The sequence below is a fragment of the Coturnix japonica genome, chromosome 37 (assembly GCF_054131305.1).
Source record: "Coturnix japonica strain WE chromosome 37, WE-NBRP24, whole genome shotgun sequence".
Taxonomy (NCBI): domain Eukaryota; kingdom Metazoa; phylum Chordata; class Aves; order Galliformes; family Phasianidae; genus Coturnix; species Coturnix japonica.
In genome coordinates this window covers 4,483,538-4,500,336 of record NC_140699.1, presented here as the reverse complement: position 1 = coordinate 4,500,336, position 16,799 = coordinate 4,483,538, and the positions used below count along the sequence as shown (strand labels likewise).

Below are 16,799 nucleotides of genomic sequence, written 5' to 3'. Positions count from 1 at the left end.
CTTTGAAAGGGCCGATAATAGCAGGACAAGGGGACATGGTTTTAAGTTGAAAGAGGGAAGATTTAGGTTGGATGTTAGGGGGAAGTTCTTTACTAGGAGAGTGGTGAGGTCTTGGAACAGGCTGCCAGGGAGGTTGTGGATGCCCCGTCCCTGATGGTGTTCAAGGCCAGGTTGGACGGGGCCCTGGGCAACCTGATCTAGTAAAGGTGTAAGTTTGGTGGCCCTGCCAAGCAGGAAGGTTGGAGCTTCATGATCCTTGAGATCCTTTCCAACCCGGGTCATTCTGTGATTCTGTGATTCTAAGATTCTGTGATTTTGTGATCCTGTGTTGAATGCCCGAATCTTCTAAATGGGAGGATCCCACAGATCTTTTCACATAGGGCCGAGTGTATGCTTGTATTTCCACAGTAGATGGAACCCAGTGGACTCCTGCATACCTGGTATGGCCATAGTTGCTGCCTACCAGGAGCTTTCAGCCCTGGAGCCCCAGGGATTTCTCCAGGGGAAGCAGTGAGGAAGAGAAACTCAAATCCTCAAGTGTGCTGAGCTGGGCCAGGCTACTGGGACACTGGGAGCTCATACAAGTGGGCAGTGCTGCAGAGAGACAGCTGTGCCCAGGAGCAGCTCTTGTGCACAACACAGCCTGCAGCTGACAGAAGGAGAGGAGAGAAAGGGGAGAGAGGATGAGTACAGCATGAGCAGACTGAGAGCTCGGGACAGGAGAGCTCACATGCCACGGTAAGTCTCACTGCAGACCATGCAGCTTGTGTTCCTATAGGGCTAACTAAAACTGAGACATCCCATAGCAGATCTGGCTGCAGGCACTGCATGTTTCTTCACTGTGGAAAAAGATTTCTGCTTTAGCTGAGGGTTTCCTTACTACACTATGAAAGCACAGCCCTGAGGGCTGCGTGTCCCAGCACGGCTGCAGGCTGTGCAGCTGGGGCTGCGGGCGGGTGCCCAGGGCTGTCCTGCAGAGCAGGGTCCCTGCTGTGCCCCAGGGGCTGTGTGCCGGGTATGGGACTCTGCCGCCTGCCAGGCTCAGCACTCAGCCTGCCCGGGGAGCTGCCCAGGGCGCTGCGGGGAGATGTGTGGGGGGAAGGAGCCCCCCGGCAGGGCTTGTGCTGCCACAGCTGCTGCCTGGGGCAGGGGGATCACAGCTCCACTGCACAACGGAATGTTTCTGAGGGCACTTTGCAAGAGGAGAGCCAAGGCAGGGGGTTTCCATTTCCTGTTCTGAGTGAAAGCAGAAAGGATTGGGGGAAGAAATCTAAGAGGGGCTGTCAACTTTGAACACAGCTCGGAGACTCCCAAATATATCTCCAATCAATTGGCTGTTTTTTGAACAGTCACACAGGCTGTGCTTTCAGCCTCACCTACCTAAAGCAAAAGTTATAGTTGTTTTCTGCAGGCATTAATAGTTCACTGTCCTGCAAACAGGCAGATTTCTCTAAGACAAACTGAAGTGCACAGAGGCTAGGGCTGGGGTCTCGAAGAGCAGCTGCAGTAAAGAGGAAAATACCCAGGAGGTTGGGGTATGATTAGGAAATGAGAAGAAAATAAGAGCTCCCCAGTATTCTACTCCTTAAGGGATGGTGAAGCTCATGTAAGTAAACACAAGTTATGGAGTTAAATAATTATTTTCCTAAGCAAAAGGAAAACTTATATAGTATAGCAGGAGGAATGTCTCTGAAAATGGTCTAGACTTGTCATTACCTTCTGCACTCTGAGCAGGACTCCAAGCCCAAGAACAGCAGATGCCCAACAGCAGCTCCACCAGTGAGTTCCTCCTCCTGGCACTGGCAGACACATGGCAGCTGCAGCTCCTGCACTTCTGGCTCTTCCTGGGCATCTACCTGGCTGCCCTCCTGGGCAACGGCCTCATCAGCACAGCCGTAGCCTGTGACCGCTGCCTGCACACTCCCATGTACTTCTTCCTCCTCAACCTGGCCCTCCTCGACCTGGGCTGCATCTCCACCACTCTCCCCAAAGCCATGGCCAACGCCCTCTGGGACACCAGGGCCATCTCCTACACAGGATGTGCTGCACAGCTCTTTTTCTTTGTCTTCTTCATCTCAGCAGAGTATTCCCTTCTCACCATCATGTCCTATGACCGCTACGTTGCCATCTGCAAGCCCCTGCACTATGGGACCTTGATGGACAGCAGAGCTTGTGCCACCATGGCAGCAGCTGCCTGGGGCACTGGGGTTCTTCATTCCCTGCTGCACACTGCCAGTACGTTTTCACTGCCTCTCTGCCAAGGCAATGTTGTGAACCAGTTTTTCTGTGAAATCCCCCAAATCCTCAAACTCTCTTGCTCTGGCTCCTACCTCAGGGAAGTTGTGATTATCATTTTTAGTGTCAGTTTAGTCTTTGGGTGCTTTGTGTTCATAGTTGTGTCCTACGTGCAGATCTTCCTTGCTGTGCTGAGGATGCCCTCTGAGCAGGGACGGCACAAAGCCTTCTCCACATGCCTTCCTCACCTGGCCGTGGTCTCCCTATTTGTCAGCACTGACTTTTATGCCTACCTGAAGCCCCACTCCATCTCCTCTCCATCCATGGACCTGATGGTGGCACTTCTGTACTCAGTGGTTCCTCCAGCATTGAACCCCCTCATCTACAGCATGAGGAGCAGGGAGGTCAAGGATGCAGTGAGGAAAGTTATGACCAAATGTATTTCAAAAGCAGTGAACTGCCCACCTTTTCGAATTCTTGACTTGTAATGCAGCTTTTTACTGAATCAAACTCTCCTTTTTGTTTGTTTTGTGCCAATTTATCTGTGTAATTTATTCTTATTATTTTAAAAGTAATACTATAGTGATTTTCATTACAAAGTCATTACTCAAATCATTTCCTATTCAGCTTGTACCTTTGTAGTTTAGCCCAGACACTCTGTATATAGTGAAATGGGCTCTCTGTGAACCATAACATAATAAAGGTCATGCAGTGACTCTGTCCATCCTCCTTCTTGTGAGACGTTTCTGGAGCTGTCAAGGTCTGATGTTCTCAGAAGCCCACAGTCCAGCAGGAATCACACAGCTGTTCATCCGTCTGTGCAATCAGCCTGCAACAGCTGACGGGCCATCCCTGGGCTCCTGGGTGGGGTCTGTGTTTTCAGGCTCACATCGTCAGTGCCTCTGAGTGTCCAGCAGCAGCAGCTGGTTTGTACGTTGGTTGTCAGATTCCTTCTTCCTCATTCCCTGTGAGACCCTGCACTGGACAAGTTCTTGGATATGGGTTATCATGTCAGAAGTGTCCAAGCTTCCTCCAGGGCTCATCCTCTGATGACCATTGCTGCCCTCTGATGACCAGTGTTGCCCTCTGATGACCAATGAAGACCCTGATGATCAATGACACCCTCTGATGATCAATAAATCCCTCAGCAAAGCTACACTCTGTGTGTCTGTGTCCTTGTTCTCATGCTCAGCATGGACTGCTTGGATCTGTCTCTGCCTGGCAGTGGTCACCTCAAAGTGCTGGGAAGCTTCCCCAGCTCCATGCCATGCGCACCATGTCCTGCACCCCTGTGGGCTTCACCACCCTCTCTCATCATCTGCCTCAAAGTCCTAAAGGATGGAGATCCTCATGCTGCCAAGCAGCCCCAGTACCCTCCCTCTGCTCTCTCTCAGCTCATCCATACTTTTCCTCCCAAACTCATTACACTTTGATCCATGGACACAGCGTGACTACATCACCCTCCTTTTACCCCCAGTCTTTCTGCAGCCACTTGTCCCTCCTTTGGGTCTGCTTTAGTCCTCTTGCGTCGGTGCCCCATCTCCCAGAACAAGGTCTGCTCACCCCCTCCCATGGACGCCTCAAATCTCCTGATGACCAATGAAGCCCCCTGATGACCAGTGACACCCTCTCTTGATCAGTGATCACTAGGAAGAGTGGGGAGTGAGCAGATGAGCATATGTTGCTCAAGCACCTGCTGGATTAAAACACAACTCCCACAGAGGTTCTGCTCGTCCATCTTGAGCTCTGGATCCAGCAGAGGCACAGAGACAAGGCTGGAACAACCTCCAGCAGTGTAAGATAGCTGCAGCCTAAGCCAATGGCCCTGCGGGTTACCTTGTTATCCCTGCCCAGCTGGGCTGGGTCGGGCACACCTGGCTGGGCATTGACTCCTGCCATCAGCTCTGCCTGTACTAGGGCCAAAATTTCTATGTAGCTAACTCATCACCACAGCCATAAGGCCCATGTAAACTAACAGCAGTCCCAAGAACAAGTGACAGACATCCTGCAAGTCTGTAGAATCATGATTGGGCCTCCACTCTGTGTGGGGGCTGTTTGCTTACTGGTATGCCAACTCCCAGGCCTGCTCTTAACAACCCAGTGCTAATAACTCAGCCTCCACAATTGATGAAGTACATTCCCCAAGTGTATTTGCCTATAGCCCAATAGGACTTCAGTTGTTTAGCATTCAAAGTGAGCTACAAATCAAAGCTTACAAAAGCATTATATTGTATAATACTTATACAGAACTTAATGTGTCTTGCTCAGCAAAAGTGTCTAAGTTTGCTGACGCCTTAGGCTGCAAGTTGTGGACCTCCACCAAGTCAATCAAAGGAAGACCCTACTAGCTACTTTTAGCCAGAGGATGAGAAAGCCTCACCCACCAGCAGAAGCAGAGCTTACTTGCCATGTTGTTCGCACAAGACTGCAAATATCCAGGTTTGCAGATAAGGTACCACTAAGTCCCAAGGTCATAATGAGCTACACACACCACTCCCATCTACCACGTGCAAACATAGCCTTTAAACTCTTGTGAATGTCATCAGTAACCAAATGCTTTCTCAGCTGTGTTGTGTCATGCAAATATTTTAATCAGTTTTATTAACCACATGCATACCAAGGCCTATTGAACTGTGTGTTTATAAGGCTAGACTTCTTGCCTCTGCATACACCAGAGACTGAAATGTTCGGTACATGTGAAGTCATTGCAGCAACGCTGAAATATTGTTCAGGAAAAAGGATGAGGTCTTAAGTCCAAATGCCTGCACATCATATGTTGCCTGGAGAGAAGGCATTATTCAGACTCAAGTCAAATTCCAATTTCCCAAGTAGTTTTCCTCACCTCAGAGCAACCTGGAGATATGTGTGTGGTGGATCTCCCGTACACCTGCTGCTGCTTATCTGTAGTACAGCCAAAAATCATTAGTGTGCATCTTATTCATGTTCAGTGTCACTCTCTCCAACAATGACCATACAGGGTCTGGGAAGAAGGAATGGCCATGAGAGTTCTGCAGAACGGGAGCCCCAGGGCAGCTGGGGGGAGGACCAGGTGTGCTCTCAATTGGCCTTATTTTCACTAAGAACCATTTCTGAGACTGGGAGAGTTAGAAGCTGTTTGAAATCAGCCCACTCTAAACAGCATTAGAACCAGCCACCAACATGCAGCTAGCTCTGCTTGACCCATGATTTACAAATTGCACTGATTAGACAAGAGTACTTTCACTTTTCTTGGGATCTAACTAAAGCACTGTAGATATCTTTCCGGTTCTCATAGGCCATATTTCCTTTGGGGCAGTCTCTTGCTGTCCCCTACATTAGAGCCATAGTAAAGCCTGGGTGCCTAACTGGAGAGCTGCTAACTTCAAGGAGAGAAACCTTGAGACTCTAATAATGCACAGTGGAGACAATTTAAACAAGCTTAAACTCAGGCGCTGAGTTGCATCACTGTCATTTTTCAGGCACCAACTTTTTAACCACATCTACTGAGACCTCATTAAAATCATCTCGAGTAATCTCCCAGGGGGGGCAAATCAATATTATTAAATAGTTTGCCTTGGAATACAGGTGGCTAAAAGCTGAATGGAATTTGTGTTTGACTTCAGAGTAATTATTTCTGGTTTCTGCAGTGATTTGTGTCATGCTTCCTTACAGCAAAGAGGTCATAGCAGATAATTCCCCAAGAGGAAATGTGAGGCTTAGAAAATAGGAAGCAAAAAAAAAAAAAAAAAAGAAGAAGAAGAAAATGAAATAAATGAAATGTGGGCAATTACAGATTAAAGGAACAAGAGAAATTCAGCACTTGTTCTCATGGACATATTATCATCCAACAGAAGTTTTAGTCATCCACCAAGAGCCATCGGCCCCGTTTTGCAGCCCCTCCCTTCTGCCTTCCAGCAGAAACGACTTCACATGGGACATATCTAAACACCCTGAGAAAAAAAGTGGCAATTGAAGAATTCTCTTTTGAGCTCAAATGTCCATCACTGAAACCATCTGTGATTTATGTTAACTAAAAAACCCCAAAACTTTCACAGTAAACTTTTTGAAGTGTGGCAGTATATATCACAGAATCATAGAATCACAAGGTTGGAAAGGACCTACAAGGGAATCTAGTTCAACCATCCTCCCTTTACCATACCTACAGAAAACCACTAACCCATATCTCCTAGCTCCCTACCCAGACGCTTCTTGAACACTGCCAGGGATGGTGACTCCACCACCTCCCTGGGCAGCCATTCCAGTGCCTGACCACTCTCTGAGAAAAAAAAGTTCCTTCGTATGTCCAGTCTAAACCTCATCTGATACAACTTGTGGCCATTTCCTCGGGTCCTGTTTGTTGCCTGGCAGAAGAGGTCAAGTCCCTCCTCATCACAACCTCCCTTCAGGAAGTTGTAAAGTGCAATGAGGTCTCCCCTGAGCCTCCTCTTCTCCAGGCTAAACAATCCCAGCACCCTGAGCTGCTCCTCATAAGACTTGTGCTCCAAACCCTCACAAGTTTTGTTGCCCTTCTCTGGACACATTCCAGGGCCTCAATGTCTTTCTTGTAGTGAGGAGGGCAAAACTGAACACAGTACTCAAGATGCAGCCACACCAGAGCTGAGTACAGAGGGATGATCACCTCTCTGCTCCTGCTGGCCATACTATTTCTTATACAGGCCAGGATGCTGTTGGCCTTCTTGGCCACCTGGGCACATTGCTGGCTCATGTTCAGCTGAGCATCAAGCAACACCCCCAGGTCCCTTTCCTCTTCACAGTCATCCAGCCACTCAACCCCAAGCTGATAGTGCTGCATGGGGTTATTGTGGCCAAAATGCAGGACATAGCATTTAGTCTTGTTGCACCTCATCCCATTCACCTCAGCCCAGCGATCCAGCCTATCCAGATTCCTCTGAAGGGCCTCCCTACCTTCCGCAGATCGACACCACCTCCAACTTGGTGTCATCTGCAAACTTACTGAGGGTACACTAAATCCCCTCATCTAGGTCATCAATAAAGATATTAAACAAGATGGGCCCCAGTACCTAACCCCCGGGGGACACCACTTGTAATGGGTCACTAGCTGAACTTAACTCCATTAACCGCTACCTGCTGGGCATGACCCTCTAGCCAGTTCCTTACCCAAAGAAGGGTATACCTGTCCAGGCCACTGGCAGCCAGTTCCCCTGGGAGAATACTGTGAGAGACAGTGCCAAAGGCTTTGCTGAAGTCTAGGTAGACTTCATCAACAGCCTTTCCCTCATGGACCAGTCTGGTCATCCAGTCATAGAAGGAAATGAGGTTGGTCAAGCACAACATGCCTTTCTCAAACCCATGCTTGCTTTGCTTGATCCTCTAGATGCCACACAGAAGCCGTATGATCTCACCCAAGATTATATGTTCCGTAACTTTCCCCAGTACCAGGTTCAGCTGACAGGCCTGTAGTTCCCTGGATCCTCCATACGGCCCTTCTTGTAGATGGGAGTCACATCAGCAAGCCTCCAATCCTCTGAGACTTATCCAGATAACCAGGAATACTGGTAGATGGCAGAGAGTAGCTCAGCAATCACCCCTGCCAGCTCCCCCAGTACCCAAGGGTGGAGCCCACCTGGTTCCATGGACTTGTGACAGTCCAGATGGAGGCGGGGCTCTAACTGTTCACCTGAATCACTGGGGGTGTATTTTGTGTTCCATCCCAGACTTCCAGATCAGGGTATAAAGTGCCTTGAGGATAACTGATCTGCCTATTAAAGGCAGATGTGAAGAAGGTGTTGAGGACCTCAGCCTTCTCCTTATCCTCAGTAGTCACATTCCCCACTGCATCAACTAAAGGATGGACATCTTCCCTGGTTCTCCTCTTACTATTACATAGTAATATCTGTACATCTTTTACATATCTGTAAAAGGATTTCTTATTCTCCTTTACTGCAGTGGCCAATCGAAGTTCAGGTTGGGCTTTTGACTTCCTAACTTCTTCCCTGCATACCTTAGCAACTTCCTTGTGATCTCCCCAAGTAGACTGTCCCTCCTTCTAGAGGACACAGACTTTTTCTTCCAGAGTCTCAACAACAGTTCCCTGTTCATCCACCCCTTTTCTTCCAGAGTCTCAACAACAGTTCCCTGTTCATCCACCCCCATCTTCTTCCCCTACAGCTCACCTTACAGCATTCAGGGACAGCCTGTTCTTGTGACTTTAAGATTTCCATCCTGAGGAGTATCCAGGCTTCCTGGACCCTTTTACCCCTAAGGAGTGACTCCCATGGGACCCGTGCTACAAGTGTCCTGGACAGGTTAAAGTCTGCCCTCTAGAAGTTCAGGATTGTAGTTTTGCTAGTCACCCTTCTGACATCTCCAAGAATAGGGAATTCTACTATTTCATGGTTGCTCTGCCCAAGACAATCCCCAACCTTCACATCTCCTACCAGTCCTTCACTGTTAGTGAAGAGCAGGTCTAGCAGGGCACCACCCCGTTAGGGGGCCTCATCCATCTCTTCATCCTGATTAGGTGGTCTACAACAGACCCCCAGCAAGATGTCACCCCTACAGGCCTTCCCCCTAGTCCTTACCCACACACACTTGACTTCATCATTCCCAACCCCAAACTCATTCAACATCAAATGGTATAAAGGGCCACACCACCACCCTTCCTTCCTCGTCTGTCCTTACAATAGCTATCACAGTACTCCAATCATGGGAGTGGTCCCAGCATGTTTCAGTTTGTCACAGAGATCTAGATCAACCTATGTCCATGACAGGGGTGCAGTAGGCCTGTGGGCCCCTGGCCCCCAAAAATGTGAAGGGAAAAGGGATAAGGAGTAGGGAAATGGGAGCTGGGCTCAAGGAAATAAAACAGAGCAGTGGCAATTATCTAAGGAGGAAAACTTACTTTACTATGATATCGGAATGCAAGATAACACAGTGTAATACAATCTAACTGAAATTGAGGCTAATAAATCAAGTAAAATAAAAGAGAGAGAGGTTTCCAAAGACCAAGAAGCCTACTTTGAAACTGAAGTCAACACAGCTTGGAAGCACTCCCACACCTGCTGCCAGGCAGTGAGAGAGAGAGAGAGTGTGTCACTTCCGTGACGTATTTCCCTCTCCAACCATGACGTCCTCTGGGCGCAGTGGTAGGAATGCCACGTTGCAATACCGGAGGGCCCGGGTTCAAATCCCCCTGTGGCACAAGTGGTAGAAGCGCTGCTCTGCTACACAGGGGCTCGAATCCCGGGGGTTGGACTCGATGATCTCTAAGGTCCCTTCAAACCCGCACGAGACTGTGATACTGTGATACTGTGTGTGTCATTCTTCTTCTCTGTGCAGACTTCTCATGTCTGCAACATGAGCACATTCCCCAGAGCAGAGGGAAAGTGGGAAAGCGGGAGAGAAGGGAGGGAAAAAACAGAGTTTTCTGCTCTGGGCACAACTCAACGTGGCATGCAACAGAACCTTGGGGGGGGGGGGGGGGGGAGATCAGCACTTAAAATGATTTTTCAGCAAAACTGGAAAACCTGCATGGTTTCATTTCATTTTATTTTCAGGGAAACCCCGCTCAGGGCTTCTGAGAGTCTGGAGATGGGAGATCAAGAAGCAAAGTGGTGAGCATGCTTTTTGGGGGAGTCTAAAAGGCAGGAGGAGGCACATGGCCAGTGCCACAGGGCTGGAACTCATCGGACACACTTGCAAAGTAAGTCAGCCCAGCTCTTGGCTGGGCTGTGGTAGCCAATTGCTGGGGATCCCCACATCCCCCAGCTTCTTGTTCCCTCCCCACATGTTATCCTTCGGAGCTGTGTGTTCCTGGAAGCCGCAGGGCCCTACTGTACCTCTCCCGCAGAAGACCAGGCTCCTGCTCCCTGGGATGGAGGAAGCAGCACTCATCCATACTGTGCTCCCCATCTCCTTCCAGCTTGCTGGGGGGGTCAGGCGGCCTTTGGAGAACCCCACATGAGGCGAGCTGCTGCTGCCTTTGCTTGCTTTCCGTTCCCTACAAATGGCATTCCTAGCACAGCAGCCTTAGCTGAGCCTAGCAAACGTGAAGGCCCCACTGCAGGAGGTCTTAACCACGGCCGGGAAGATCTCGCCGGCTTAGCCGAGCCGCCCCGGCAGCGACATCTAGCGTCCGCCGCGGAGCACTGCAGTCGCTCGGGAGCCGGGCAGACCGTGCCGGTGCACGCGAGCCGATCCGGCGGAGAACTGCAGCCTCCGCCGCGGATCGAGCGAGCCTGCGGAAACCCGCCGGGGCCGGGCCGACCGTGCTGGCATAACCGAGCCAATCCGGCTGCGACCGCTGGTCGCCAAGGCAGATCGAGCGAGACGGGCGGCTTGTACGGCTGACCGTTGGCCCGCAGCCGCCTCAGCTCAGGAGGACGGGCCGGGCCGGGCCGGATCGGGATGGGCCGGGCGGCCGATAGTCGTCGCTCGGGAACCGGTTGTCCCGGGGGCGGGCTCCGGACTCCGAGACGAGCCGCCAGGTCTGCCCCGGCGGCTAAAGGGAAACAAGAGAAAAAGAAGGGAAAAAAACGAAACAAAACCAACCAAATTAAAAACCAAACAAAACAAAACCGCGCGGGTCGGTCGGGCGGGGTGCATCCGGGAGAGGGGCGGGTTAATGGCGACCCCCGCCCTGGTCAGGGGTAGGCGGGTGGGGATCGGGAACAGGTCAGGTTTCGGTTCGGCGGGGTGGGAGGAGGGGGAGAAGGACGGAGGATGCAGGGCTATGGGGTCTGATATAAATCTATGGGGGAGGGTGTAGGGCTGTGGGACAGGAGGCAGGGCTACAGGGCAGGATGTAAATGTAGTTTAATGATCCATACTGCACATGATGTTATGATGTGGAATATTGACAGCAACATTACAAAACCATGACAATTTGGAAAAATTTGGGAAGAGAGAGGGTTCATAAATTCCCAAGGATTAATCCATGAAACATTAGTAACTCAGACCCTGGAGGCTCTTATGGGGCCTGAAAGAGTAGCAGTTGTACATATAAAGGAACCCAAAAGGGCTTCGATTCAAGAATAAGAGGAAATAATTTAGCTGATGGAGAGGCAAGAAGGGCCGCCTTAATGCCCTTAAGAACAGAACTGGCAAGAACAGATACTAACTTTCAAGACCCTGAATTGAGGTTCACGAATTAGGAAAAGTTACAGCAAATGGGGATATTATAGCCTCTTTTCAGGGCTAGAACCTTTCTACAAGTCAGGCTTCTTATTTAAAACAAGATTTTTTAGGAGACATGGGAAGTGGAGATTACCCGATGGAAAGGAAGTGTTCCTGAAAGCAATGGCACTCAGAGTAATGAGGAGATATCATGATAAATATAGAACACAGTGGGGAGTGCAAGCACTAAACGATCATTTTGCAAATTTTTTGTGCATAGGGGCCTAAAATGTAGCTAAAAGAGTTGTAGGGGAGTGCTTACCTTGCCATAAGATTAACCAACATCAATTAAGAGAGAAAATACATGGGGGAAGGGAAATGACCCATCTCCTGTTTGCACGGTTACAGGTAGACTTTAACGAGCTCCGTAAGGTTGGAAGATTTAGATATCTTCTTGTTACGGTGGACCACGTCACATAGTTTGATGCGTTCCCTATGGCTAGAGCAACTGCACACACAGTGGTAAAAATTTTGTTTGAAGAAATAATTCCCTGATACGGGGTCATCATTGTCATTGATTCCGACCGGGGACCTTGTTTCACCTCAGAGATGGTATTAGAGATGGTGGTATTAGTAGGTACTAAATAGGAATACCATACACCGTATCACCCCCAAAGCTCAAGAAAGGTAGAAAGGATGAATGGAGAGATTAAGAAACAACTTACAAAGTTAATGTTAGAAACAAAATTATCACGGGTGAAATGTCTCCCTTTAGCCCTTCTAAATATTAGAACACAACCCCGTGCTGACACCAGGCTTTCACCTTTCAAGATGTTATACGATATGCCTTATAACATCGACCTTCCCCTAGATCACCCCATGTTAGATGAAAGGAACTTGCATCCTTATGTTACGCAACTAATGTCCAGAAGAGAAGAAGTACGTAAAAAGGCAATGGTGGTACAGCAACCCCCTTTAGAAATTGACATGTAAAACCAAGAGATAAAGTATTAATAAAGAATTGGAAGGAGTCATCTATTACTCTTTGCTGGGAGGGACCCTTTCTTGTCTTTCTCACCACAGAGACTGCTATCCGGACTACTGAGTGAGGATGGACACGTGTCTAGAGTGAAGGCACTTTGAGAATCAGTGAACTGGAAAGTGGTGGGACCCCCCCAAGGACTAAAACTGACTCTGAAGAGAACTAAGCAATTAGATGAGTAGTCCCATATTCTGTGATACCCTTGATATTCTTCCTGGCTGACTACCTTGCTGTCTACTTTAGTGGAACCTCTTATTTTATTAATCCTGGGACTAACTTTTGGACCATTTCTGTTCGATAAACTATTTGCTATTGTTAAGGGACGGTTAGAAATAGCCCATTTAATGTTAGTAAGAAAACAGCATGAACAAATCGATAGCAAGGAAGAGGATGAATCTATCCACCAAAGGGCTAAAGAAGCAGTAAAAGTATTTGATGAACAAAATCAGGATAAAATAGAAGAGGGGGGATTGTGATAGGAAAGGGTTAAGTTTGTTAGTCAAATCAAAACTCAGTGGTGCTTTCTCAGGTGTCCGAGAATGTAAATAGTGTTGTAAAATTTAAATCGTGTTGTAATAGATGACAGAAACTAAGAAGCTGAAGGCATTGCAAACTACACATTGCCAGGGCACAGAAGCTGCTAGAAAATAACCAAAGAATAATGGAAAAGACTACTGACCATTAAGAGGCAGGAAAACCAATCCTCAGCAACAACCTGTGACACCAGCAACAACCTGTGCAGCAGCAAGAATGACTGGAATTTATGCAGGAGATGGGAATTGTATAAATACAGAGGCAATCCTTTGTTCAAATCCCAACCTTGGTGGAGTGTAGACTCCCCTTGGGCGCCCAGCGCTGTTTTGCTCACTTTACTGCCTTGCTTAATTAAATAAAGCTCTCCCTTTATGTATCACACTGGACTTTGTCTGGTTTTGTCATGAGAATCTATAACAGTAACCTCCTGGGCAGTGGTCCCTCTGAGAAGGGACAGCACAGAGCCTTCTCCACGTGCCTCCCTCATCTGGCTGTGGTCTCCTTGTTTCTCAGCACTGTCCTTTATGCCTACCTGAAGCCCCCCACAAGCAATAGCTTTCCTTTCTCACAACTAAATTTATTTTCATCCTTTTATATTTGACAACAGCTGTAGGAAACTGCAAAGCTCCTCAGAACAGCTCTGCCCTTTCTGAGTCAGGCATGCCTTACAGCACCTCAGCACCTCTAATGAGGGGTATGTAGATGAGAGCAATGTATGTAATGAGAGCAATGTAGATTGGGCTGAACCAGGGCAGCCACAGCCACTACTGGAGAACTGAGACATGGTCCGATTGTTTGTCCTTAGTGGGCTGATTGGAACAATTTGGGTTTCCATCCGTGTCATCATAGGAATTCCATGTTGTAGATGTCAGGAATGTATCCACAACAATCACTGTTGATGATGGCACAGGTACCCTCCTGGATAGCTGTCCATTTTTCCAGTGCTACATGATTCTCCAAGACAACTTTTCTCATGAGTGGTGCTACCATTCAGTGGAGAGATGTGCAGCTTGTGGCGAGAAGACAGCCATAGCACAGAACCACCAAGCAGTCCATTTATATCAATGTCTGGTGAGAAAAGTATGGCAGTCAGTTGATGTCTGTGGCTATTTGGAATGTATTGCACTGGGTACGTAGGGTCATCCCCAAGTACACTGCCCGGCACTGCCATACCCCAGGCGGGACCTTGGTCCCGGCTCCAGCTCCTGCCCAGTGCAGCAGGTTTACTGGGCCAGACGGGCTGCAACCAGGGGAGCAGCGGTTCCCAGGCGTGTTGCAGCCCGGGTTGGGCTCCGAGGGGCACAGGAAGGTGTTGCAGCTGGGACAGAAAGGAAGGGAGTAGAGGTTAGCATTCTCTGCTGCCCGGTTGGCTCTCTGTTTCAGAGTGCAGCTGGGACTGCTTTACTTGCTCTGGGCCGCAGGAGACACGAGATGACCTCACTCCGCAGCTCTACATACATGGACTGTATTGTAGCTTTAAACTCCCCAATGCCTCCTTTTGAGTGTCTTAATGTGAAGTCTCCAAGGGGGGAACTTTCACTCCCCTGCCCACCCTCCGCCCCAGCAGCTCCCAGTTTCCCCTTGGGGACCCCGCGGGCAACATCTGCATTTGTAATCCACATTAGCCAGAGTGTTATCAGTGTTGCTGCTCATTGTCTTCCTGTGCAGGGCCTGCTGTGCAACCCCCCTGCAGAAGGGCTGGGGAGGGCTGGGCTGGCACATTGACTGCTGTGTTCCCTCACAGCTTCCCTGCCATTTCTCTTGTCCCTGCAGGCTCCAGTTCACCTTCTGCCTTCCAGCCATGATCATCCCAGCCTTCAGGAGAGCAGAAAAATCAAACAAAATGAGAGAGAGAAGAGTACCCAAAGTAGGAGTCAAACCAAGATAGTGCGAGAGCAGCACGTGCTTTTCTCTGTGGGGAGCTGAGAAGGCCACAGGCAGAGAGCAGCTGGGGTCTAGTCCGGAGTCTCACCCCGCTTCCTTTTAACGCCAAGTCCTCTGGGGATGATCCCCCCCCTCCCTCCCTGACTATGGGAACCCAAAATGCCAAAAATGGTGGTAACACGGAATGAGAACATGAACTCTTTAACTTCCACTGGTCTGTATGATGATCTGATGTGGAATACAGACAACAGAAATCATAAACCCACAACACAGAGGCACTGACAGATGTGAGCCTGAAAGCACAGATGCCAGCCAGGAGCCCGGGGATGGTCCATAAACTGCTGCAGGCTGTAGTCACTGCACAATCTGATGAACAGCTGTGTGCTTCCTGCTGGACTGTACGTTTCTGAGAACATCTGACCCCAACAGCTCCAGAAATGTCTCAGAAGATGCAGGACAGACAGAGTCACTGCATGTTCTTTATTTTGTTAAGGTTCACGGAGAGGCTAGTTCATAATGTACAGTGTGGCTATGCTACAAAGGTGCAAGCTGAAAAGGAATTGATTTCAATCCTACTGTTTTAGTGAAAAACATTACAGTATTTAAAAAAAATGAATAATATTTAATAAATTACACTTATAAAATTGCACAAAACATACAAAAAGGAGAGTTTGATTCAGTAAAAAGCTCAATACAAGTCATGAATTCAAAGAGACGTGCAGTTCACTGCTTGTGAAACACATTTAATAATCACTTTCCTCACTGCATCCTTGACCTCCTTGTTCCTCATGCTGTAGATGAGGGGGTTCAATGCTGGAGGCACCACTGAGTACAGAACTGCCACCATCAGGTCCATGGATGGAGAGGAGATGGAGGGGGGCTTCAGGTAGGCATAAAGGACAGTGCTGAGAAACAGGGTGACCACGGCCAGGTGAGGAAGGCACGTGGAGAAGGCTTTGTGCCGTCCCTGCTCAGAGGGCATCCTCAGCACAGCAAGGAAGATCTGCACGTAGGACACAACAATGAACACAAAGCAACCAAAGGCTAAACTGACACTAAAAATGAGAAACACAACTTCCCTGAGGTAGGAGCCAGAGCAGGAGAGTTTGAGGATTTGGGGGATTTCACAGAAAAATTGGTTGACCACATTGCCTTTGCAGAGAGGCAGTGAAAACGTACTGGCAGTGTGCAGCAGGGAATTGAGAACCCCAGCGCCCCAGGCAGCTGCTGCCATGGTGGCACAAGCTCTGCTGTCCAGGAGGGTCCCGTAGTGCAGGGGCTTGCAGATGGCAACGTAGCGGTCATAGGACATGATGGTGAGAAGGGAATACTCTGCTGAGATGAAGAAGAGAAAGAAAAAGAGCTGTGCAGCACATCCTGTATAGGAGATGGCCCTGGTGTCCCAGAGGGCGCTGGCCATGGCTTTGGGGAGAGTGGTGGAGATGCAGCCCAGGTCGAGGAGGGCCAGGTTGAGGAGGAAGAAGTACATGGGGGTGTGCAGGCGGCGGTCGCAGGCTACGGCTGTGCTGATGAGGCCGTTGCCCAGGAGGGCAGCCAGGTAGATGCCCAGGAAGAGCCAGAAGTGCAGGAGCTGCAGCTGCCGCGTGTCTGCCAACGGCAGCAGGAGGAACTCGCTGATGGAGCTGCTGTTGGGCATCTGCTGTTGTTGTGCTTGGAGTCCTGCTCAGAGTGCAGAAGATAATGACAAGTCCAGACCATTCTCAGAGACACTCGTCCCGCTGTACTGCGAAATGTTTTCATTTACCTTTGGATAATTTTCATTTAACTCCATAACTTGAATTTATATTCATGAGCTTCACTATCCCTAAAGAAATAGAAGATTAAGGAGCTCTTACTTTCTTCTCATTTCATAATCATCCCGAACTTCTGAATATTTTCCTCTTGGGAGCCGTTTACATGTCTCATATCTTCACTCCAACTGTTCTCAGTGCCCCCAACCCCAGCCTCTTTGCACTTCAATATGTTTTAGTCAAATATGCCTGTTTGCAGGATAAGTGCACTATTGAAG

The 16,799-nt window shown here is 49.0% G+C and overlaps 1 protein-coding gene across 1 annotated transcript; it reads right to left on the bottom strand.

Annotated features, from left to right (window-relative positions):
- Positions 1 to 15,476: 15,476 nt before the first annotated feature.
- Positions 15,477 to 16,427, bottom strand: LOC146754995 (olfactory receptor 14J1-like). Its single transcript, XM_085526511.1, has one exon. The coding sequence runs from the start codon at positions 16,425 to 16,427 to the stop codon at positions 15,477 to 15,479; it is 951 nt and encodes a 316-aa protein (XP_085382637.1).
- Positions 16,428 to 16,799: the final 372 nt, after the last annotated feature.

What these genes read in the sequence shown, in the direction of transcription:
- LOC146754995 (XM_085526511.1), bottom strand. Translation starts at nt 16,427, where the DNA reads ATGCCCAACAGCAGCTCCATCAGCGAGTTCCTCCTGCTGCCGTTGGCA.